We start from the raw sequence: 22,782 nt of genomic DNA, 5'->3' as shown, positions 1-22,782 counted from the left end.
TTTTTTTTATTGTATCACAAGTCATTTTGAGGAGGAGTTGGTGACTTAGAATCAGGCAGTAAAAATGCGTGAGATTCTTTTAATAGTTAAGAAGGTAACATAATAGAATTCCAATAATGTTCTAAAAAAGATGATTCTTTGTATGTTTCCGTGCTTCTATCACTGCTATTTGAGACACGCTTTTACACTGTTACTTTTGAATGGCTGTAAATATGAAGCTTGCCTGTCCTCTAGTTCTGTCTTACTCTGTCAGTTTTACAAGTTACTACAAAAAAAGTCTGGCCATATCAATTAAAAAGTGTCATCAGTGACTGGTTTTGTCTGATGTATTTTCCTTCTGAAGATTTAAATTATTCTCATGATTTTTCGTCAAAAAATAGAACCTTGCTAGGACTATTACTCACCTGTTATTTCTCTAAACAAGGGTTTAGTCTGAGTGCATGTGCGATGTTCTCGTAATTGCCTCGTATGCTGGAGCGCTTTCCTACCACGTCTCTTCTGTTTCAGACGGAGGAGTGCTGTGGCTAAGGATGGCCATCGGAGCTCTCACACTGTCACAGTTCAGTAGCTTGTTTGATCTGGTATCTTCCTTTAGTAATTTTTTATTGATAGCCATTAAGGACAGAAAAAGGTGATCTAGTTTCTCCAAAATAATGAAGGGGTTGTTTCTGTAGCCTTGAAAGCCTTGCAATTGCACGCAGAGCTGAAGAATCTGCGCAAAATGTCTGCATTGAAGATGTTTGTCACGTGTGTGACAGACGCGACACTGGCTTGTGCTGAAGAGTCTTGGCGATGTGCAGAACATCGTAGCCCCAATTCAGAAACTATGCGTGTTGTCTTACACCGCGTTTTCTTTGCGTGCTCGGGTAGCTCAGTACAGCTGAGCGCTACAGCAGGGAGCGGTGCTCGGGGAGCCTGGCTCCTTCCCCCATCTGGTTTGTCCCACAGAGAAGTGGGGGCTTGCAGGTAGCGTAGCTGCCTGCTTCTGCTTCAGCCTCACGCGCCTGGCCGCAGGCTGCTGGTAATGGAAGTGTTTTGCCAGCCTGAAAAGGAATTTCTGCAGTGTGCCTGAGCAAAGAGGCATGGCCCACAGGCTTGAAATGTGCTGTCCACTTAGGGAAGGAACCTGGCATGAGTCACTGCAGTTTTGTCAGGGGGTGCTTTTTCTTGCGCTGGTGAGGGATGGCTCCCGACTCGTGTCTCTGTTAGCAGAAGTGTGTAAGCTGTGCTTAGCCCTGCTCTTTCCAAGTCACAGCAGCAGTAGGAACATGTGACACTGTCCAGTTCTACACCGAAGAGCAGACTAAGAATTGATGGGTGATCTCAGCAGGTCGGGGGATATTCCAGGCAGCTGGCTGCAGTGCAGTTTGAGTCTTAAGTAAAAATGTTGACTCGGACACTTCTGGATTTTGGAGCACAAAGTGATGGGGTGGATGTGTGGTCACCCAAACAGCTAAGATGACCTGATGCTCAGTATTTGTCTTCTGCGCATTTTCAGACTTGGGCATTAATTTACAGATTGTGTCTAATTTTTCAGTGGTGTGACGGTGAAGGTCAGAAATGCTTTTTGAGATCCGTAAAGCGGTCAGTCTGCAGCACCTGGGTGAGGGTGCTTTACAGTATTTTGGGTGTCTCAGCTGTCAGCGTGACTCGGTGTGTGAACCGTTTCTCCCATCAGCCTGTGTCTGACCACTAAATTGGTGTAGCCCTTGATCGCGTTTTGTGCCAAGTCCTAGTTGTAGCAGACGGACAGGCACTTCGCAGAGCACGTATTCCCTGGCCCTCTTAAGTCTTGGTTTAAGCCGTGCCATCGAACCAGTGAAATTGTGCTCTGCGTTTGGAGTAGTTCCTGATATGCAGCAGCTCATATAATGCATGTGATCTGTCGTAATTTGATTGAATGCTGGCTCAAAAAAAAATGTTCTCCGGCAAGCTGAAGTCTCTGGATAATAACTGAATAGTGAGGCAAGGCAGGAGAAGAATGTGACTTCAGTTATGTCCTCTGTCTTTTCTTGTTCATGGCCTGGGAAATGTTCCCTTGGAGGTGGTGGCCTGCTTATGTACTTTGGCTTTCCCTAGCAGGTGGCAGTGTTACTCTTCTGGACAGCGAAGCATTTCCTTCATATCCTGCATTCTTCTGGACACTTGCTTAAGGAGAGCTGGCCCACCAGTGGTTTGTGTCATATCAGAGTTTAAGACAGACAGCGTCGAGGTGTTTTGTTTTGTTTGGGTTTTTTTTAAACAAGCTGTTATAAATTACTGTACTGCAAAACAAAGATCATGTTCATTTTCTGCGTTGTGCTGAGACCATAAAGTTGCAGTGAAGTTACCGAGTTCCTGCTGTCTGCTGATTGATGGGGGTTTGGCAGTTCGTTGAGGGGGTGGGTTTTTTGTTTATTTGTTTTTCAAGGACTGTTAGCAGTCCTGACTTGAAATATACTGAGGAATTTGAACAAAGGGATCTTGAAGATGCTGGGTTTAGACTCTGGAGGAGATTGTCAAATCCATCTGGACAGGGCAGGGCCTTGCTCATGCTGTGCTAGTGCTACTTTTACACTAGCATTCAAAGTTAATTCAATTTTTTTTTTTTTTAAAGAGGTGGATGAAACTGAAGAACAACTTCAATTTAGGTACTTATTATGGAGGAAAAAGTGTCTTATTTGGATCAGGAGCATCAGAGAGTTACAGAGATCTGACCAGAAGCAATTTCTCTGCAAGTTAGGGGAGGATTTAACTTTTGCTGAATTATCTTAGAGTCAAGAAAGAGACGGGATGAAGTTCAGCTTCTTGACCTGTGTTTGACAAATCAGGGCCTCATCATTCGTGTGGTAAAACTATGTCAAATCAAGGAAGAACAGAAAAACAAGCGTTTTGGTTCTAGTCTTTTTTCCTAGCCAGAAAGTACGACAAGGTGGTTCAAAGGATGGGCTTGAACAATGTCTGTGACCTGTGCCTTGGAGCTGCTCGGTGGTGTGGTTTGAGACTGGCCTAATCTGCTGCCTTGGAGAGGTCAGTTTTGATGGACCCTCTCTGAAGGCAAGGGAAGCATCTGCTGCTGAGGTGTGGAAAACAACCCCTAAAGCATTAACAAGCTAAGGAAAGGCAGTCTGAGGTATGGCTCTGGGCTGTGAACAGCAGCGCTTGAGGCCCAAGGATGTGCCCTCGTGTGCTGGCCCTGCTCCGCGATAAGGCTCTGGCAGAGGAGTGGAGGTGATAACGTATTAGTACTGCAAAGACAGGCTTCTAGAAACTCAGCTTCTACAGATGTCGGAGCAGCTCTTTTAAGCTGTTCCAGCTTTTGTTTGCTCCAGCACCCTCCTGAGCAAGCCTGAGACAGCTGAGCTCTGACTGTGCAGCGCTCCTCTTCACGTACGGGACATTTCTGTTTGATCTTGTCTTACCACTCTGTTTGTGTAGCTACATCTATAGGGGAGGAAAGTCTGGCGTGGATAGCTACACCAGTGTAGGCTTGCTGTGTGTTAGCAGAGCAGCTTCTTGGACCAGCACAACCTTTAGGAAAAGCTGTGGCAGGTGGGTGTGCAGGGGCGGTGAGCCCCCCAAACACTGCCGTGTCAGCAGAATGCATCGATGCCATTTCTCATGACAAAAGTACGCTTCCGTTCCCAGCACGACAGGATTCCTTGGGGGAGGTTTCCCTCCGCTAGCAGGATTTCACAAGCGTGCAGGGGTGCTTATGGTCAGTGGTGTTTACCCTGAGGAATGCTGGCACGCGTAAGGTTTGTTGTTGATCCTGGGTAGTGCTAGGGCAGCTTGCTGCTGCTGGGTTGATACAGCTGGTGCCTTCCATCTTTAAACCTTTGACCGGTCCGGGGCTTTTTGGATCTGAAGTGCAGCTACTTAAATAAGGACTTTCGCCAATGATGTCACTAAGACCAGGCGAGAGAGGTATTGGTGCGTGCAAGATTTTTCAGGAAAGCTGAGGGCTGAAGGGAGAAGTGTATAAATCATACTCTGCTGTATTAGAAGTAAAACTTCCTTGATCCATGTCCCGTTTTTGTAAGTACAGAGCTCCCCTGAGCCAGTGTCTTGTCTCCCTCTCCGGGTGTATGAATAATGTTCTATGGAATTATGGCCCCAGTCCTGCACCGAGGTCTGCGTGGATAAAATCAGGATCCAGACACTAAATTAGAGATTAGAGTTCCTCATGCCTCTCATCAAAAGGGGGTTAACGCTTTCTAACAATAGTAATGAAAAATCCTCTGCCTGAGGATTTCAGCTCTTCAACTCTGAAGTTGATCAGCTGGCCACGTCTTAATTCAACGTTTCCCTTATGTATTTTCTGATTACAGGATTTATACTGGAAATGAATGTCTGTACCTGTATCTGAATCGTAAGGGTGAATCTGAAGAGTTTACACTTCCTTACCAGTATGTGTTTCATTAGCTACTGCTGCTGTGTGGTCAAGGAAAATCCACAATATTAGCCATCAAAGTAATTGTTTTCTTTCTTGGGTAAACTCTACAAGGAGAAAAGAATTTGTTCGATTGTAGTTCAATATATTTTTCTTTTAATTGGTAACACTTCTAATAATTGGAGCAGTTTTTTAATAGATGGATCTTTCATGTCTTTTTTTTTTTTACCAAGGTTGTACTTAATCCTTTAACATTTTTGTGTTCACTGGTGTTTCATGCCCATTTGCTGTAAACAATGACTCACTGCTTCGGCAGAACGCAACTTTTGTTGCGGCGTGCGTTGAGGAGGAATATTAAATATGGCTCTTCGTGAAATGTCGTTCTGTTTGCAGTTGTTTTTGGATTCCTTTACAGTAGCTCCAGAAATAGCCTGCCCTATTTGTAGTCGTGCTGCGGTCTTTAAAATATTCAGCACAGATGTGGCTCCGAATGCAGCAGGGAAAACAACAGTTAGTTGGGAAATGGTGGAGGGAGCTGTGGGAAGTGCAAGTATCTGATTATCTCGGTGCGATTAGTTTGTGTGCAGGTCTGTGGACTGTAGGAGCTCACGGATACGCCCATGGTCTGAACTGTCTCGGCAGGCATCCCCCCTGCTGCGCCCACCAGCCTCCCAGCAGCAGCGTTCACTGCCAGGAGCATGCAGAAGCACTCGGAGGACGGTGGAGCCGAGATCTCCAGAAGGAGCCACTGTGTGCTGGAGTCGTGGACGCCCCTGAAACCCCCGGCCCCCTGTGCTTCTGCCGCTGTTAAATGCGGCCCTCTGCTCGCTCTGCTCCCGCTGGAGCGAGGGACCTGCTGACGGGGTCAGCCTCCGGATAAGTCAGTGTGTTTCATCCGGGGAGAACCTGAGAGCGGCCTTCCAGTGCCTGAAGGGGGCTGAGGGGAAGGACGAGGAGAGACATTCCAGCAGGGCCTGTTGTGACAGGACGAGGGGTGATGGTTTCAAGGAGGCAGATTCAGACCGGACATCAGGAAAAAAATTTTTTACGCTGAGGGTGGTGGGACACTGGCCCAGGTTGCCCAGAGAGGTGGTGGATGCCCCATCCCTGGAAACGTTCCAGGCCAGGTTGGCCGGGGCTCTGAGCAACCTGATCTGGTTGGGGATGTCCCTGCTCCTGGCAGGGGGGTTGGGCTCGGTGGGCTTGAGAAGTCGCTTCCCACCCAAACCATGTGTGATTCAGTGGCCGCGTTCATTAGTGGCTGGGAACGCCCTTCCCGGGACGCCGACGTCTCCCCTGCGTTTACAGCAGCGCCGGCCGTTGCAGTGGCCGCGTGCGGGTGAAGAGGGAACGCGCCGGGCCGCGGGGGAGCCGCGCTGACACCCGCGCTGACACCGGACGCCGCTCCTCGCTGCGGGCCGGGGGGCGCCGGGGGGCGGGGCTTCCGGCCGGACCACACCCTCTCAGACCCAAGCCCCGCCCCCTCCGGGCGTGCCGCGGTGACGTCACCGGCCCCCTCCGTCGCAGCCCCGCGCAGGCCGCGCCGCCACACGGAGCCGCCCGCCGGCACCCGCGCCCCGGCCCGGCCCGCCGCCCCCGGCCGCCATGCCCTCGGACCGGCCCTTCAAGCAGCGCCGCACCTTCGGTGAGCGGAGCGGGGGGGCCCTTCGGGGTGACCGGAGGATCGGCCGCTGTCGCGCTCCGCCGCGCGAAGCCAGGCCGCGGGGAGGGGCCGGGGGCGGCGGTGCCGCAGCCGCCGCGCGGTGATGTCATCCCGGCCGGCAGCGCGGAGGGGCCCCGGCCCCGACCCCGCACCGCGGCCCGCGGGAGCAGCCGCCCCGGGAGGGTGGGGGGGGCGGGCCGGGAGGCGGCCGGGCGGGGGTCCCGCTGCGCCATCGCCCCCCGTCCAGCCCGGGATCCGGGGTGCCTGGGGGGTGGGGTGGCCGCTGCAGGGCCCGGGTGGCGGTCGGGGCGGGGGGGAACGTTCCTGTCCCGCTGCTGCCCCGGGTGCAGCCTTTGCGCTTGGGCTGTCAGAGCCCAGCGACCGCCCCGCAGATGCCCCCGTGCTCCCCGCCGGGCAGCAGCGCGTGGCGTTCGGTGCAGCCTGTCCCAGGGGTTCGTGGCGCCGCGGGGAGCCGGTGCTCGCATCGTCCCGGCCCGGTGCGGAAACGCAGAGGGCAGGGCTGTTACCGCAGGAGGGACCGGACTTGATTGCCAGGCCCGACAGCGAAATCAGCTTAAACATCAGCGCGGTTTCTCCTGGCCTTTGCCAGCTGGCCCTGGGGAGGGTGCGTGTTTCTGGCAGGTTACGTCCCGAGGGAGGGGGATTGGGGATCGGTTGGGCTTTATTGCCTGAATAATGCTGACATCAGCGTATTCGTGCCAAACAAGGCCTCGTTTTGTGTCAGGCACCGTCCAAACGCAGGTGAGGGTGTGTTTCCTACGTGAGTTTTTAAATTGGAGCTTTTTCCTACTGAACTGCTGATCCGACCCCTCACTGCTCTCTTGGAAACTGTAGATATTTGGTAATTTATTGGCGCAGCCCTTCTGGCCCTGAATGCTTACCCAGCCTTCTGCCACAGCGACCGGGCCAAGTGAATGTGCACAAACAAGAACAAAATGAAGTCTGGGTGCCCTGGGATACTTGTCTGGGACCCTGCTGCGTTCTCCTGAGCTGCACGTTAAAAGCAGCAGAGCCCAAAATCAAACCCTTGGTAACCGTCTGCTGTTAAACTGGTGAGAATGGGCTCGCTGTGGTCAGGAGGAGTCTGGTTTGCTTTTGCAGGTTGCTCTGACTTTGAGCCAGAAGGAAAACAAAATCCAAGGCTCAAAGCAGTTGAAAGAAAGCAGGATTAAAATAGCCCAGGAGGGAAAGAGGGGGGTGAGGGAGTTTGGTGCCGGCAAATGCAAGCACTCGCTGTTTCTGTGTACTTTCCTCTGCCCTTTTGCTCTCTCAGCTGACTGGTCTGCAGAGCTCAGCCAGGAGGAGGGGAAGGAGGAGGAGGCCTGGCAGCCTGCGCAATTGCTCTGGGTCAGGGCTGGAATTGCTCGGTTGGAGAAAGTAAATACAGCTTGTTTTCGTCTTCGAGTCATTACACAACAGGAGCAGGAAGCGATTGTTTACAATGCAGTTGGAGAGGGTCGATGGAAAACATCGCCAGCGACACTGTACCCTCAGAATGGCTTCGTTTTTAAGGCTTCAAAACTTTATAGAAGTGGAATGGTCCCAAAAAAATGGAGAAAAGGCAGAGTCAGGAACATGACTGTTTACAAAAGGCACCCAGGCTCTAGTTTCGTGGCAGGCCGCTTGCTTGGGTCTTGGTCTGCCACCCCTTGCTGAAGATTCTGCTTTCCTCAATGCATACTTTCCCCCTTCTTGTATTTTTGAGATTTGTTTTTTCAATAATTTCTTCTTCTTGTTCATCTGCTTTGTCTTGGGCCTATCCTGAATAGAATTTCTGGATTTCTGTTCATCATCGATGTGGACTGGAACAAGGGGCTGGCTGGGAGACGCCAGGGGTTTGAGCCCAGGTGTGTTGAGGGTACCGAGCGCTGACTTCTCCCGTGATCTGATGTGGTGAGAGGGTGACGCTCTTTGACCTGGCCTGATCCTTGGCATGTCTGCAGCAGCGTGCCTGGGTGCATAGGGGTAAAATCTGACAGTAACCCTCTGCTTTCATCTGCTGAGCTGGACTGCAGATCCCGAGGCGGCTGTCTTCTGTGTAGTCAGATCCAGGAGTCCAAAACAATTCCCAGAACGAAGCTGTGGTCTGTGTCAAGGGAACAGAGCGTCCTGGCTGCAGCGAGAGCGTGCAGCAGCCTGACAACACCGTAGCACTTCCCGTAAAGAGCGCGAGTCTGGGAGCACTGGGTAGCGCTCGCACCTCCCGCCGTTCCTGAAGTGGTTGTTTTGAACTGGCTGCACTGCTGCTGCAAGGCTGCCAGCAGGCTTCAAGCTTTGTTTTCCGTGCAGTGCAGAACCAGTGTGGTAATGGACGTGGACCTTAAACCCAGAGCGGTCGGCTAACTGAAAGTTGGCCTTGTGCCCCAGCATCCTGCCAGAATGGAGGCGCTTCACAGTAAGACACGTACGTGCGTGTCCTCTTGGTCAGCCAGAGCCCCTGCCTGGGTGAGAAACAGAGGTTTGACCTCAGCCTCTCTGGGCTGAGTATTCCCAGCCCAGGTTCAGCCCTCGGGGAGATCTCTCCCTTTCCTGGGACACCGCTCCTCTTTAGAGGAAAGGCAGCGGTAGAAAAGGAGGAGCGTGGAGCTGAATTCCCCCTCCTCCTGGCTCTGGGGACAAGTGGGGCGTTGCCTTCTCTGGGGACTGGTCTGGTGTAAGCCAGCCACGCTGCTACCAGCTGAAAGGCCAACAGTGGATGAACTGTCTCGCGTGCCATCCTGTGCTCGTCGTAACGATTTTGCTTGCTGGTGGCTTGGAAAAGCGTCTTGATGTGAGGTTGGCCAGCAAGTCAGCCTGCCCTCATGCACTGTGCGCAGGGTGTTCGTGCTTTAAGAGCTGGGGTTCCTTGAGATGAGGCTGCTGTTGCGAGTTGGTGCTTAGCCACCTGTGTCTGCTTGTGTTAATTACTGAGGACGTTCTGTGACGTGGCGTGATGTGGGGTTAATGATCAGTGTTGGAGAAAATACTGGTGCAAGTAGAGCTGAACAAACATCCAGAACAAATGCCAGCTAGACCCATAGACCCTAAATATTGATTTTTTTAATTATTATTATTATTATTATTCTTTTATATAACAAAAGGTCCTGACTGGCAGCCAGGAGTAATAAAACCTGTATGTCCTTTGTTCGTGACTTCATACTTTCTTCACTACGAAAACTCGGTGTCCCCTTGGGCGGGAGGGGTGGAGGCTGATGAATCTAGGAGCTGTGAGGCTGGCTGCCCGTCATCAAGTAGCCATGAGCCACAAATCACCTCCCTTGGCTTCTGTGTCCTGCCATGGTCGGTCCCAGTAGGGATCATGGTCAGGAGAGTGGCTCAGGAGGTCTTCTGCTGTGACGTTCTGCAGCCAACCTGCAGTTTGTAAGCACCTCCAGCTCTGTGGTCCTGCAGTTTGCTGTCTTTTGTCTTCAGAAGGCATTTCGGAAATAGACTGCGGGAGAAAATGAAGGAGTACATTCGAGACTCTCGTGTCTGGCACGTCTCCCCAAATAGGCCCCGCAAATCCCTGCGTGCCCGGGCCCGTTTGTGCAGAAATAGCAGTGACCCGGGCTGTGCAAAGTCTCTTTGTGCGTGCACGTGTGTGGTGGGCTGCAGGAAAATACAGTTCTGTCGGGAGTGCCAGTTCTTTGAGCAGTTTGAGGTGTCCTGAGCAATTCTGAGAAATGTGAGTGCATTCCTGCTGTCCTGGAGGCTTGTTTGTGAAGGGTGCCGAGGTAGAAGAAGAGTCAGACAGAAGCTAGAGGGAAGCCCTTGCAGAGGACGGTCTCCTGACGGCTTGTACGCGGGGAACTTGCTGTTCTTTTTCCAAGGCTAGCGAAACTGTGATTAAAGGTTCAGCCAAAAACCCAGTTCCTTATCTGGCACTCTGATGTAAATACTCCGCATGCCATCCCAACGCGGCACAGGAGGTACTGCCCCTCTGCCCCCGTGCTCAGGAGGTGTAGTGAGCTGGAAGCCCTGTCTGACTGATGGAGGTCCAGTGCTGGTCCTGCGTGGACAGGGGTGGCATGGTGCTGTGCAACCAGAGAGCAAGGGTCCTGACATGAATTCAGACTTCAGTTGTGTGGCTCCGCTTGGTCACCAGCCGAGTCCTTAGCCTGGATTTGCCAGATACAAGTACTCATTCCTGGAGCCAGGCTCAAAATCGTACTCTGTTAAATTTTGAAACTGCTAGAAAAAACAAAGGAGATTCCTGTTTGTCTTTTAAAATCCATTTTCAAGCTGTGCTCTGGAGCGAGGAAGATTGGGAACTTATGCAAACGAACAAGACTGCTGAGATCCTGCAGTCACAGAGCTCCAGGAGCTAGGCATTCAGAAATCCTTCCGGACATTACACATCTTGTGGCAGCAAAGCGGATAGTTGTGCAGGTGGATCATCAGTTGCTCTACCTTTGTGTTGATAATACCCACCTGTGATAGTGGAGCATCAGGCTCTACCTACGCCGTGTTGCAGAGACACTTTCCATCAGACATAAGATCAAAACAGTGTAGTTTTGGTCCCGAGTCATTCGTCCTGTCCAGCGCCTCCCAGCTTTGAGGACAGAAGAAGTAAAATACAACCAACGGTCAGAATCACTGTCAGGTTCCTGCAGCACTGTCCTACGTAGGCTGGGACAACAGCCCTTTCTTAGTAGTGAGGACAGCTTTCCCGGGCATGGCTGGCCTCACAAGCTCTGCCCCCCTCTCCTGGGTGTGGGAGTCTCCTCGTGCTCCTCCTGCAGTGGCCTGAGGACAGGCTCTCCAGTACTGGCCAAGGACAGGTCAGCTGTTGTGTGAGCCACAGCACATACACGGGGGTGTACTTCCTGGTGCTGAGGGGTGTCTGGCCTTAGGGTGGTGTGATGTTACAAAAATATTTATTGGTGTTCCTCTGGAATGACCTGCGTAACTTGCCCATGCCTTCAGCGGTTGCCAGCTCATCCCAGACGTTTCCTGATTTCAAACCATCCGGTTCCTCCTCTCCTTGCAGAAAATGTCTTGGAGAGGGGACCACCTTCTCGCAGCCCACTGCCCTGGGACTGCCCTTGAAGGGACATGTTCATTTTGGCATCGGCTTCAGATCTGGAGGCAGATCCACCCCGAGCCAGCTGGCGGAGTTATTGTGGATGGCGGTGAGAAAGCCGTAGGGATGTCTGCACACGTCCTTTGTGCCGTGGGCAGATGCACCCGGAGCCCTGGGGCGTGGGACCGCAGGGAGAGGCAGCAGCTCATGGCTGAATTTCTGCTCTGCTTTGCTTTCCACACGCAGCTCCTGCTCAGCCCAGGAGCTGTTGGCCTGGTAGCACGCGGGTGACGTTTCCAAGTGGTGGTTTTTCTTAGTGGTGTTTTCTTAACAGCGTTGCTGTTGGTCACAGGCAGCAGGGCTGGTCGTGGAGCCCATCCGCTGCCCCGGGGCAGCACCGGTGCCTGACCAGCATTTGGTGTCTCCCAAAAAATGCCACCCCTTACACAACTGCACTGCTGGAGAACTCACCGTGTGTTTTCCTTCTGCTCCACCATCTGTAGCTTCTGTCTAATGGCGCTCTTTGCCATCCAGGGCTGTCCTTTCGTCTTGCGTCTGCACGGCGCCTGGCGCAGCAGAGACCTGTCTCCTGCAGCCGGGGTTCCTGGGCTCCGCTGATAAAAGGGGCTGATGCTTGCAAAGTCTGGCTCAAAATTTCCTGCTGTTCTCTTTAATTGGCATAACGATGTCGTCCTGCATTGCCGCGGGATTCGTTGTGTGCCCACATCTTTGGGAGAACAGCTTGGGAAGGACCTCAGTCAGGAAAACAGCTGAGATTCTGGTGTTTGGGGCTATTTGCAAGCTTTGCCTTGGGTGCTTAGCGGTTGGAGCAGAAATAGGCACTTTTCCTGGCATATGCAACGCTGCAGAAATACTCCTCTCTTTCAGTAGGCCCTAGCACTGAAATTTTGCTAGGAATAACTGATAAAAAGTGGGTTGGTTTTTTGTTTTTTGTTTTTTGTTTTTTTTTATCTTGCTGCCATCGTGGGCTCTCTCATCCTGGGACTGAGGAGAAGCCCAGCTTACCTCGCGGCAGACGTGCGGTCCCCACGCCTGGGAGCGGAGGCGATGCTTTTCCCTCTGTGTGCGGTTTATTAATCTTTGCTCAGCTCCTTCAACACAGCAGCTGGCTGTAGCCCCTTCGTCCCCTCTTGCCTGGAGTCCCTGAGCTGCTGACACCAGGTGTGGTGGTCTCCTTGCAGCGAGGAGGGGCCAAAGAAAAAAATGTGGGTATGGACTGGGTCGTGTAAACTGTTGTGGTTCGTGTTACGGATAGGGTAAGAATGGGCTGTAGCCAGGTGCTGCGGAAAAGGTGAAAGCCTTACCCTCAGCTGGAATTTGGGAGAGCTGCAGGAGGAGAACAAGGCTTGTACAATCAGACCTGCCACATATGAAGTGTGAGTGAAAGGCTGGGGGGCGCGTACCTGTCTGCTGAGCTTGGCTGCTGGGCTGGCACCTCCGGCGGTGGCTCTCTGAAGTGCCCTTTAACGGTTTTCTCCTTATTCCTGTGACTCAGATTGGACTAGGTGTACGTTAAATTAACGGTGGTATTTGTAGCCGTTCCTTGCTGTATGATGTTGAAGGTGCTTTCCTGAGATGCAGGATCAACCTCGAGCTCCCACTCCAGGCTGAGGAAGCTGTGGGTGACCACCACCTATTTCTTGCGGCAGATCTCTAGCACCTGAACTGTTATGCAGGGTTTGATGTGGAATAGCTTCTCCTGATTCCCGAGCTTGCCAGAGGACCGTGGTGTCAGAGCTGGGGTCCTGAGACGCTGCCGCGTAGCTGGATAGGGGAGGCCCCGTTTCATCGTTGCTGTGACATCTCTTACAGTGTGGTGGGCAGGAGGCACCTCCGGCTCCTCTGTGGAAGCGAAGGTGGCGATGGCGGACAGCCTTGCGCTGGAGCTGGTGAATGCTTCCGGGGAGCAAGAGCGGGTTTGGGGCGTGTGGCTGCCCCTCGGTGCATGTCGCCTAGACCAGTTGGATGCTCAGAGATTGTCTGCATTGCTAGCCACGATAACACACAAAGGCTGCAGGTTTGCCTTCTCATAATTACCCGCCTTGTTGGGCCTTCCTGTGCAAACACTCCTGTGACCCCACAGGGAAATGCGCGGTGTCTAGGAAGTTCATCCACATGGCCGTGGAGCGAGATGTGGGATGGGGTGGATACTGAAGCTGGAGAAATTAGCCAGCCATGAGGGGACACTGCTTTCTGCAGGCTCTGCTAACACCCTGCAAGCCTGAGTTGACTTCAGTCAAGCTGCCTAAAGCGCTCGTGCTGATGAGTCTTTGTCCACGCAAGCTCTGGATCTCCAGCCTGTCAGATGCTCTGTCCTGCCGAGGCTGGCACACCGTGAACACGTGGGAGCGGAGCTCTGCAGAAGGTGGGGCACGCGCTGCTGGCTTGGGTGCTGGGTGCTTGTTGTCGCTGTGTCCTTCAGCGTTCCTGAAGAGGCGTCACTGTACCAGCGCCACGTGCAGTGCCGATTTCTGCAGAACTCCTTGCTGATGGGGACCTCGGGGGAAAATTGTCTGTCACAAGGGTAACTCTGAATGCCCTGGAGCATTGCATAGGGTGAAAAGGAAACATGAGGAGCTACATCTTCTGTCATAAAGCCTAAAACAAATATGCCCAAATTTTCCAGTAAATCCAAATAATCTTACTCTGTCTTGCTAGCCCCTGGAGTCCTACAGAAGAAAGGTCTAGCAGTTCCTAGCAGAGGGATATTTTCCTCAGAGGAGGCAGAAATGGTGCTCAAAAGCCTCTGTGATCTGGTGATTTTGTAGTCTTGTGGTCTCTAGAGAAGCTCCAGTCTCTTTCCAAATTCCATTTACAAGCAATAAGGTTTTATTGAGTGGTTAGAGGAGAGATGCTCAGCATTGGTGAGGGGAAACACGCTCAAACCCGTGCACTTACCCTGCCCTGCGTGGTCCCGGTGGGTCGTGAGGAGCTGCGGCTGCGTGAAGCAGGCAGGGAGAGCTGGGCTCGCAGCAGGTGCTGCGCCGGTGACTGTGGCAGATCCTGCAATACCCACATCTTGCGTTTCTAGGCAGTCCTTGGTCGTTGGCCTTCACCCTCTGGATTTACCTACTGTGATGCAGGAAACTGCTTCCCCCGGGCGCTTCAGGTGGGCCCTTGTAGGCAAAGGTAATGGTAATTCCCAGAGCAGTGGTGATGCAGGGAGGGGCACAGGTCTGTGTTGTCCCAGGAAGAGCACACACGGCGCCAAACCTGGCCCTGGCACGGCTCCTTCCCCTCCTTTCTGCTGCTGTGGACTGTGGAAAGTGGAGGTAAAGCAGTGGGGGGGCACTGAAATTCTCCTGTAAGCTCAAACAGCATGCAGACGTAAAAATGTGCTGCCTGTTGTGTGTGTCAGTGAACAGGAAAACGGGTTAGAAAGTGTGAGAACAGCTGCAGGAAAAATCTTTTAGAGCATGATCATCATCTTTGGTAAGTTTTTCTTCCTGTTTCCACAACAGGGCTAGAAATACCTTCTGTCAGGCCAGTAGCTTTGGAGCTGCTGTGTAGGTCTGTGGTGGTGGAGGAGTCCTCCTTGGCAAGGCGTATCTCTCGTGGCCGGAGGCACTGTGCCAGGTAGTGCTTGGAAGTGCGCAACAGGCAGAGGAAAATGGCTGAAACCCAGCTCCAGCTGGAGATCCTCTCTGAGGAGGCAGCCAGGAGAAGGAAGAGCTGAGACCCTAAAGCTGTGCTGCTGCCCAGCACTGATGCTCACGAGCTGCATTTGCTGAAGGTGGAGTTAGGAATACAGTTTTGGAATCCTTTTGGTCTCATTTAAGTCGTTGGTGTCTGTGTGTGTTCCCAGTTTTACCGGGCAGGTAGCATGTCTTTGCCTTGAGGAACGATTGGGGTGGTAGGAAGCCACGGAGGGCTGGTCATTGAAGCTGACCTCTGTCTATCTCACTGCTGCAAAATGTTCAGAAAAGGCCTGAGGAACAGAATTTGCCTTTCTTTTGCAGTGTCTCTGTCAGTTTGTGGCTCGCAGGGCGGGTGCCTCGTTTTTGCCTGAACTAGCACAGCCAGATAATTCTAACTTTGTTTCTTTCCTTCTTTCTTTCCAGCGGATCGTTGTAAAGAAGTACAGCAGATCCGAGAGCAGCATCCAAACAAAATCCCGGTAAGTTACTGTTCTCGCCGTTCTGCGTTAGACTTTGTTCTCTCCTGGGTTGCCTCCACCAGCCAGCCACAGAGGTCAGAAAACTGCTCCCCAGAGTCAACCCAGGACACTGTCCATCAGCCTCCAGTGCCTCGTGCGTGCCAGCTGCTCGTTAGGAGACCACATTCTCAGCAGTGGAAAATACAGCCTTTCTCCTAACCTTCACGCCTGCCCTCGAGACAAGGAGCTGATACGATTTCAAATCTGCTTCCAAGCCAGTGCGGCAGGAGAAAACGCTGAAGTGGCCTCTTTGTTGTTGTAGTAGCTACCGGACTTTTCCTGGATAACCTGGTAAGGATTTGTCTGCATCTGCCCAGAGGAGGATGTGTGAGAGGATCTTTGCTGTATTGAAAGCAAAGAAACTCTGTTAGGATAATTCATAGCACAGCCAGTCACGCTTGTTCTGTGCGTCCCCGGCACCTGGAGCTGACGCGCGTGGGTGGGAGTCGCTGAGTTGCCTCCAGCTCTCCCTGCCCGTCTCAGACCTAACGCCGTCTTGCTGTCTGGCTGTGGGTGTGCTTTTGATGTCCTAGCTGAGTGTTTGCTCCTCTTCCTGAGGAGATGGAGAACTTGGAGAAATAACATGCTTGGGGATTGCTCAGGTTAGAGTTTGCAATACCATAGCATGTATCACCAAAAATGGGAATATTCCTAGTTTAGCTTGCTCTCAGTGTTGGATGAACGTGAGCCTTGTCTTAAAATTGCGTACAATCTCTCAGTATTTCACCTTCAAGACTTACTGGGCTGAACTACGACACTGTCTCAAACTGCTCTTGGCTAGTCCATTTCTGCCTCATGCCTCTTTTGGTTTTAGGACAGCATCTTCTAGCAAAAAGAATTCTTTCTCTTACGCCACCACTGTGGTGTCCATGCGTTGTTAGCTCAGCAGAGCAGAGCTTGGCTCTTGCAGCTCTGCATCCACATCAGAGTTTTATTGGCATTACCGAAACGTGGTGGGAGAGCTTCCATGGCTGGAGTGCTCTCTGTGTTTGGTCAAACACCATGTGCTGCAGGAGGAGGCTTCTGAGCCATTAGGACCAGGCCACTAGTGTGATGAGTTATGTCTGTGCGGGAGGGTTTAGCCGTGGCAGAGGCCTGAGCCCTCCCGGCCCTGCTCCAGTGACCCCTTTGTTCAGTGCCATATCGTCCTTGATCGTGTCCTGAGTGCCAGCGTTGCGAGGGGGTGAGGGACTCGCTAAATGCGCAGCTGCTTGGCTTTCCGGAACTGACGGGAAAGTGGAGAATAGGTTTGGCTGCAAGTTTTGCTCGAGCAGTGTCCTGGTTTCAGCTGGGATGGAGCTGATTTTCTTCCCAGTAGCTGCTGTGATTGGATTTCGTATGGGATTTGGTATCTGAAGAACGTTGCTAATACACTGATGCTACGAGTTGTTGCTAAGAGATGAAGGACTCTCTCAGCTTCCCAGGTTTTGCTCACATGCAGTGCAGGAAGCTGGGAGGGGGATGTCCAGTGCAGCTGACCCAGGCTGGCCAGAGGCGGTATTCCGTACCCTGGACGTCACGCTCAGTGTGTAAGGGGGGGTTGGCTGGAGGGCAGCCCTGTCTCTCAGGACATTGTCATTCCAACAGGTAATGGTAATTCCCGGAGCAGTGGTGATGCAGGGAGGGACGCAGGTCTGTGGTGTCCCAGGAAGAGCACACACAGAGCCAAACCTGGCCCTGGCACAGCTCCTTCCCCTCCTTTCTGCTGCTGTGGACTGTGGAAAGTGTGGATTCTCGGTTCTGTTCCCTGATTGCTGCTTGGGACAGGCTGTATTGGTCATTGGGTGGTGACAAATTGGGCATTGTTCATTTTGTGTATTCTATTATAATTAATTTTTATTGCTATTACAGTTATTTTAATATATATAATTATTTTTTTCCTTTGCTGTCCTAGTAAACTGTCTTTCTCTCAGCCCATGAGTTCTCCTTCCTTTCTGATTCGCTCCCCCGTCTTACCTGGGGCTGGGGGGAGGGTGAGCGAGTGGCTGTGTGGTACTTAGTTGCTGGCTGGAGTTAAACCATGATGAGCGGTAAAAAGAATCAGGAGGAGAGAAGGGTTTGGAAGGCCTTGGGGGGTCCAGCAGTGTTTGTGTCACTGGTATCTCTAAAGGCCTGGTCCCAGTTAGACCCTGACACCAACTTTGATGCCGTCTCCTCTCTCACAGAGCAAAGTTCCTGCAGGTCACCGTTCCAGGCAGCGTTCAGTGCTAGGGCTGCGAGAAAAGCCTCGCGCTGCGAAACGGAGCGTGGCGTGGGGGACAGCTGTGGGTCTGAGCAGTGCGGTGCCGGCAGATCGCCTGAGGGAAGGTCTTCGTCTGCCATGAAAGGCAGGAGCTGTGTTTGCCAAGCGACTGGCTTCCCTGGAGAGGCAGCTGGAATCGGGAAAGGGGTTTGAGCCCGCTGCCCAGGGGGAGTTAGGGAGAAGGTGGCCTGGGTCACATCCTGATCGCTGGCAGAAATCACAGTGAGGGCCAGGAGGATTTGCAGTGGCTTTGTGCCCAGGGGAAGGCATTTCTCTCCTGTTTCCAGGAAGGTGCTTCCAGAGGGGGCTGAGGAGGGGGCTGTGCCACGCTCGCTTTGGGCGACTGCGTGGGGAGAGAGCTGGTGCTGTGTCTGAGCCCACCCCAGAGGAAGTAGTGGGTACCCTGGACTCTGTCTGAGGCGCGCGGTGCTCTGCTTGCATTTGAAGGGAAATCGCATCCCAGGCGCCTCACTGGCACGTGTAATAAAGAGACAGGCAGGAGCTAGAGGCTCCTTGCTGTTTCTATATCCACCTCATGCTCCTTTGCTGTCTTCTTGCCGGGACCTCCATACACAGCCTCAGCAGACGCTTTAGAAGTCATCTTCTGCCCTGTTAGAGGATGGACTGAGCTCATGCCTGCCCATCACCCTCGCCTGCTGTCGGCCCCTGTGCCCTCTTTCTGGAGCCCATTGAAGTGGGGCCTGTTGAGGAGCAGCTGCAAACTTTAAGCCAGCTCTGGTGAGCCCTGGAGAGCCTAAAATCACTGGGGAACAGCTTGTTCTGGCCCCATTCTCTACCAAAATCCCTTTCCACCCTTCGGACTGGTCCCAGAACAGGGTTGAGTTTATAAACACTGTCCAGGTCCTCTCTGTGATGGGGCTGGGACCCCAGGCTTTGCCCTGAGCCTTTCCCCCTGTGCCCAGCTCGGGGTATTTCTGCAGTCACATCTCTGGTGGGTTCCCGCTGCAGCAGTGTCCCACGCTGAGGAACACCCTGCCTGAGGCAGCAGCTTGGAAGAGGATACGGCAGGGGAGGTGGCCGTGTGTACAAGCCCTGTGGCCACAGGGACGTGATACTAGATTTGATCGTGCCTTTCCCCCCAAAGCCAGGCAAGGCCGCTCTGTCCACTGGCCACCTGTTGCCGTAGCTGGGTTACCCAAGCAGCAGCTCGTGTTCTGGGAACAGAAACTCTGGGAGCCGTTCGACGTGATGGGCCCTCTGTCTGCTCAGGGCATGAGGCGGCTGCTGCTTTCACAGCCAGGACCCTTCTCAACCCGTTCTTGGACTGAGGGAGAGGTTTCTCTTTGTGGGATGGAACTGGCTGGTAACTGGAGACGGCTGCCTCTGTTCCTGCTGGGCGTAAGTGAGAAATGCGGGTAGCCCGGGTGTGTGGGGCCCTCTCTACGTGTAAAGGTGGGCACTCAAAGAGTTGCTGCGCAGCTGCCCCTGTGTGCAAACCGCTGTTAAAAACACGAGGTCCCGCTGTCGTCCCTGTGTTTGCCGGTGGCCAGAGCAGCGTGTGGCTGCTGTGGGTGCCCAGCCCCTGGAGACTGTTCATCTCCCTGCAGCCAAAATCCTCATCTGCCCAAGACTCAAATTAAATACAGCGGGATGGTTCTGCTTGTCTTTGTCCGGCCTCTGCCCCCCGCCAGAGGGAGGAAGGGCCGTTAGCAGGTTGGTAAGAGGCATCCTGATGCATGATTTAGTCTGTTGCAGAAAATTGTTCTTTCGTCGAGTCCCCATCTTGCAAAAGGGGCTGAAGGAGCAATGCCTGGCTTTCCCTGGTTTTTTCCTCTGGCACTCTTGCTCAGTGTCAAGAGGAGACGTGGCCAATGTGAGGATACACCGGTGGACTCCTGGAGGCCTTCGTGTGCTGCTTGTCTGGCCCGCGGGCTCCTGGGTTCCCCGTGTGTGAGCTTTGTCCAGGCCGGGCTCTCCAGAGGTGCAGAGCTCTCAGTAAGGCGCTTCGCACCCCTCCCTCTGCCGGGAGCTGCCTGTGCCGTAGCTTGGCCCGTCCTGCTGGCCCTTGAGGTGAGCCCCGCTGCCCGAGGGACTGGGACGACCCCAGCTCCCGGGGGTACCGCAGCATCCCAGCCGGAGCGGCTGGTCTGGTGTTGGTGTCGGCAGGCAGCAGGAGCTACATTGCCGCTGTTGATAGAGGCTGGCGTGTCCACAAATATGATGGGAAAGGCAAAATCTCAGAGGTTCGCCGGATCCCGTTGGCTCCACAGAGCCATCTTCTGGGGATCCTGATCTCTGCGTGCTGCTCCGTCCCTCTGCTGTCCAAAGGCATTTGCAGTCTCCCGTAGATTTTTGGAAAAGACCTGGGAAAACGATTTAGGGGAGCTCCTTGCCTTCTAGTGAAAGATAACGTTCAGCCTCAACTCAGAGGGGTCGATGAACTGATTGGTGTACAAGTGTCGAAAACAACGAAGTGCTGGAATGATGTGAGAGTCAGAGTATCGCTGTAACAGGAGCGTATTCAGCTTTCTAAGTAACAGCATTGCTTATTTTAACTGCCTACTGCTGTGTTTCTTACAGTGCAGTAGTACGTTTCCAGCTGGTTTGGAATAGCAATGGTAGCTGTCAGCAGACGCTCGCTAACAGAGATTCATCGCTTGTAACAGCAGGAAGGCGGAACAGAAGGCACTGCTCAGCGGTTTCGGAAGGCAGCTGTGGTCAGAGCTGTCCCCAGCAGCACCTTTTGCAGGGGAGGAGGGCTTGGGCTGTCCTCGCGGCGGCACTGTGCGGAAGGGCCCTGGCAGCTCACCGCACCCTCGTGATCCCGGCACACGTCGGCGTGTCTGAGCGTTAATGTGAGCAGCGGGACCGGCGAAAGCCAGACTCCCCTTTTCTGGAGGAATGCTTTGGGTGGCTTCGCAGCAATTTCTAAAAACTGCTCGTTGGGGAAGGTCCGCAGCTCTTCCTGAGCAGGCAGGATGATGCTGAGCGGCAGCAGCCCAGAGCGGTGGCACAAAAGGGAAGGAAAGTGTCTCTTGCTGTGCACCATGAGTTCAGCCTTTAGCTCAACCCAGCAGAGCCTGTGGCTTTGGTCAGGCTGAAAGTGATGTTAAAACGCACTTCCCTCCTCCTCCGGATCTCCCGTATGTTGGGGGAGGCAGCTAAATCCATCCACTAATGTCTGCTGGTCCTCAGCTAGCCAGGGCACGTGATGCTTTAGTTCGCTTACCTTGGGTGCTCTCCACCATCTGGCTCAGGCTGATGACCCTTGGCTGAAGAGCTGTCTGTAGCCAACCTGATGGTCACTGCTCACGTCGTTTTGTTTTGTTTTCCTGTGAGGGTGAAGCAGAGTGGGGCCTTACCTCAACTTTTCCACTTGTGTGTTAGTTTGATTTGTGTCTGACCTCGAGGCCAGTGCCTGGGGCACTGTAAACTGTGGCTAACCCTACCGTTGACTTTCTCTCCAGGTCATCATCGAACGCTATAAAGGGGAGAAGCAGCTACCAGTGCTGGACAAGACCAAGTTCCTTGTCCCAGACCACGTCAACATGAGTGAATTGGTCAAAATAATCCGGTGAGTGGGGTGGCCCCAGCTGGCATGCTGGGAACTGGTCCTCACCCACATGCCCTGAACACAGAGCGGTGGGGTGAGGATGGGGCAGAGGCAGCTGCTGAGGGTGGGGATGGGGACATGACCACAGCATCCTTGTGTTGTGCTACAGACTGTTTTGGGAGGTCGAGGAGGGGCAAGTTCTTCGCAGCTGGTGAAGGACTGTGACCCCTCCCTCACAGGGACTCTCCATGGGCTGATGGGGGGGCTCTAATCCCCTTCCTTTGTCCTTCAGCTCAGATGGAAGAGGCCCCTCTGCTCTGCCCTTGCCAGCAGCGCTTGGAGAAAGGGGCTTTGCAGGGTCCCGGCTCAGGAGGCCTCGGAGCCTGGAGCAGCTCAGCTGGGCTCACAGACTGCACGTCCTGAGCGTGTGGGAGGAGGTCCTTGCTGTGCAGGCCTGGCCCCGCGTGAACGGCATTGCTGGCGGGAGGGAGAATTTGCCGTCACAGTGCCTACTCCAGGTGGAGTGACCTAGGCCCCCCTGCTCTTGCCCCCACAGGCGTCGCTTGCAGCTGAATCCCACCCAGGCTTTCTTCCTGCTGGTGAACCAGCACAGCATGGTGAGCGTGTCTACCCCCATCTCGGAGATCTATGAGCAGGAGAAGGACGAGGATGGCTTCCTCTACATGGTCTACGCTTCCCAGGAGACCTTTGGCTACTGAGGCCTGCTGAGAGGAGGCATGTGGAGACAGACGAACTGTGGCACGCAGGCCCCTGGCTTTGGAAGATGACACAACTTGAGGCTCACAGGAGGGGGGACTGTGCTGGCTCCCTTTCTCTGCCTCCCTCCCCTTCCCATCACCCTGTCACCAAAGAGGCTCACAGCGTGTGTTGGACTCGCACAACCCTTCCCCTCTGCATAGATTGATCCCGCTCCCTCCACACACACGCACCCGTGCACGCGTCGTACAGACCCCCACGTGCACGCACGGGGCCTCGGCTTCCCGTACCGTCCCCTTCGTGTTCCCTGCAGCTGCTCTCACTGTGCTGTGTGCGTGCGCGTGTTTCTAGCCTCCTGCCAAAACAGTTGGGCTGGTGATGGAGAGGACAGGACGCTGTCGCCTTCACTTTGAGCGCAGGGAGAGCCGCCTCTCCGCCGAGACACTAATAAAGGGCAGGAGGTCTGCGAAAGCAGCAAACAAATGTTACCGTTGCTCCTGAGTTTTAATTGATTTTAATTACACCCATATCAGATTCTTGGTGCTACTGAGTAGATGTAGGCGTCTCTGTAGGACTGTGGATAATGTATATCCTTTGGATTTATTTTACTGGTTTTTTGTTAGGGTTTTTTTTTTTAGGGATAGATTGGAATGGGGAGAGAGGGTAATCTTTCCTGGATTCTGTAAGTAAATAAATCAGGCTTCATTGCACTTTAAGGCATAGTAGATGTCAGAGTGGAATTTACCTTTAATTTATACAGGTTTGCCGTATATAGTGCTGCTCCTCTGTTAACAGTTGTACTTAGATTGTGTTTGGTTTTTTATTTCTTTTTAAATAAAATTGATTTCCCTTCTCTCTGACTCCCCATTGCATGCAATTTTTCAGTCTCAGTGTGGCAAAGAGTTCGCTCAAGGAATGTACTGATTTATATTTGCTCTGTTCCCGTTCCTGTTTCTCATGTATTATACCAAAAAAAAATGTGTATGATAAAATCCCACCCAGTTTAATCTATACAAAAGTATATATATATAAATATATATATAAAATAAACATAAATTCAAGTTGTGTCTTGTA

The 22,782-nt window shown here is 53.0% G+C and overlaps 1 protein-coding gene across 1 annotated transcript; it reads left to right on the top strand.

Moving 5' to 3' along the window:
- The first annotated feature begins 5,883 nt into the window (after window positions 1-5,883).
- On the top strand, window positions 5,884-22,782 carry MAP1LC3A (microtubule associated protein 1 light chain 3 alpha). The gene is made up of 4 exons (XM_086760725.1): window positions 5,884-6,017; window positions 15,141-15,196; window positions 20,906-21,012; window positions 21,548-22,782. Exons 1-4 carry the CDS (start codon window positions 5,978-5,980, stop codon window positions 21,708-21,710), a joined length of 366 nt encoding a protein of 121 aa, XP_086616851.1. The 5' UTR covers window positions 5,884-5,977; the 3' UTR covers window positions 21,711-22,782.

This window comes from Chlamydotis macqueenii, chromosome 16 (assembly GCF_036417535.1).
Source record: "Chlamydotis macqueenii isolate bChlMac1 chromosome 16, bChlMac1.mat, whole genome shotgun sequence".
Lineage (NCBI taxonomy): Eukaryota > Metazoa > Chordata > Aves > Otidiformes > Otididae > Chlamydotis > Chlamydotis macqueenii.
Note: the sequence above shows the minus strand (reverse complement) of the source record. Positions and strands in the feature narration are given on the sequence as shown.

Bases quoted from the DNA above. Each gene is read 5' to 3' on its own strand.
- MAP1LC3A (XM_086760725.1), top strand. From the start codon at position 5,978: ATGCCCTCGGACCGGCCCTTCAAGCAGCGCCGCACCTTCG. The intron at 6,018-15,140 runs GTGAGCGGAGCG...CTTTCTTTCCAG, and splicing joins CAAGCAGCGCCGCACCTTCG to CGGATCGTTGTAAAGAAGTA. The intron at 21,013-21,547 runs GTGAGTGGGGTG...TTGCCCCCACAG, and splicing joins GAATTGGTCAAAATAATCCG to GCGTCGCTTGCAGCTGAATC.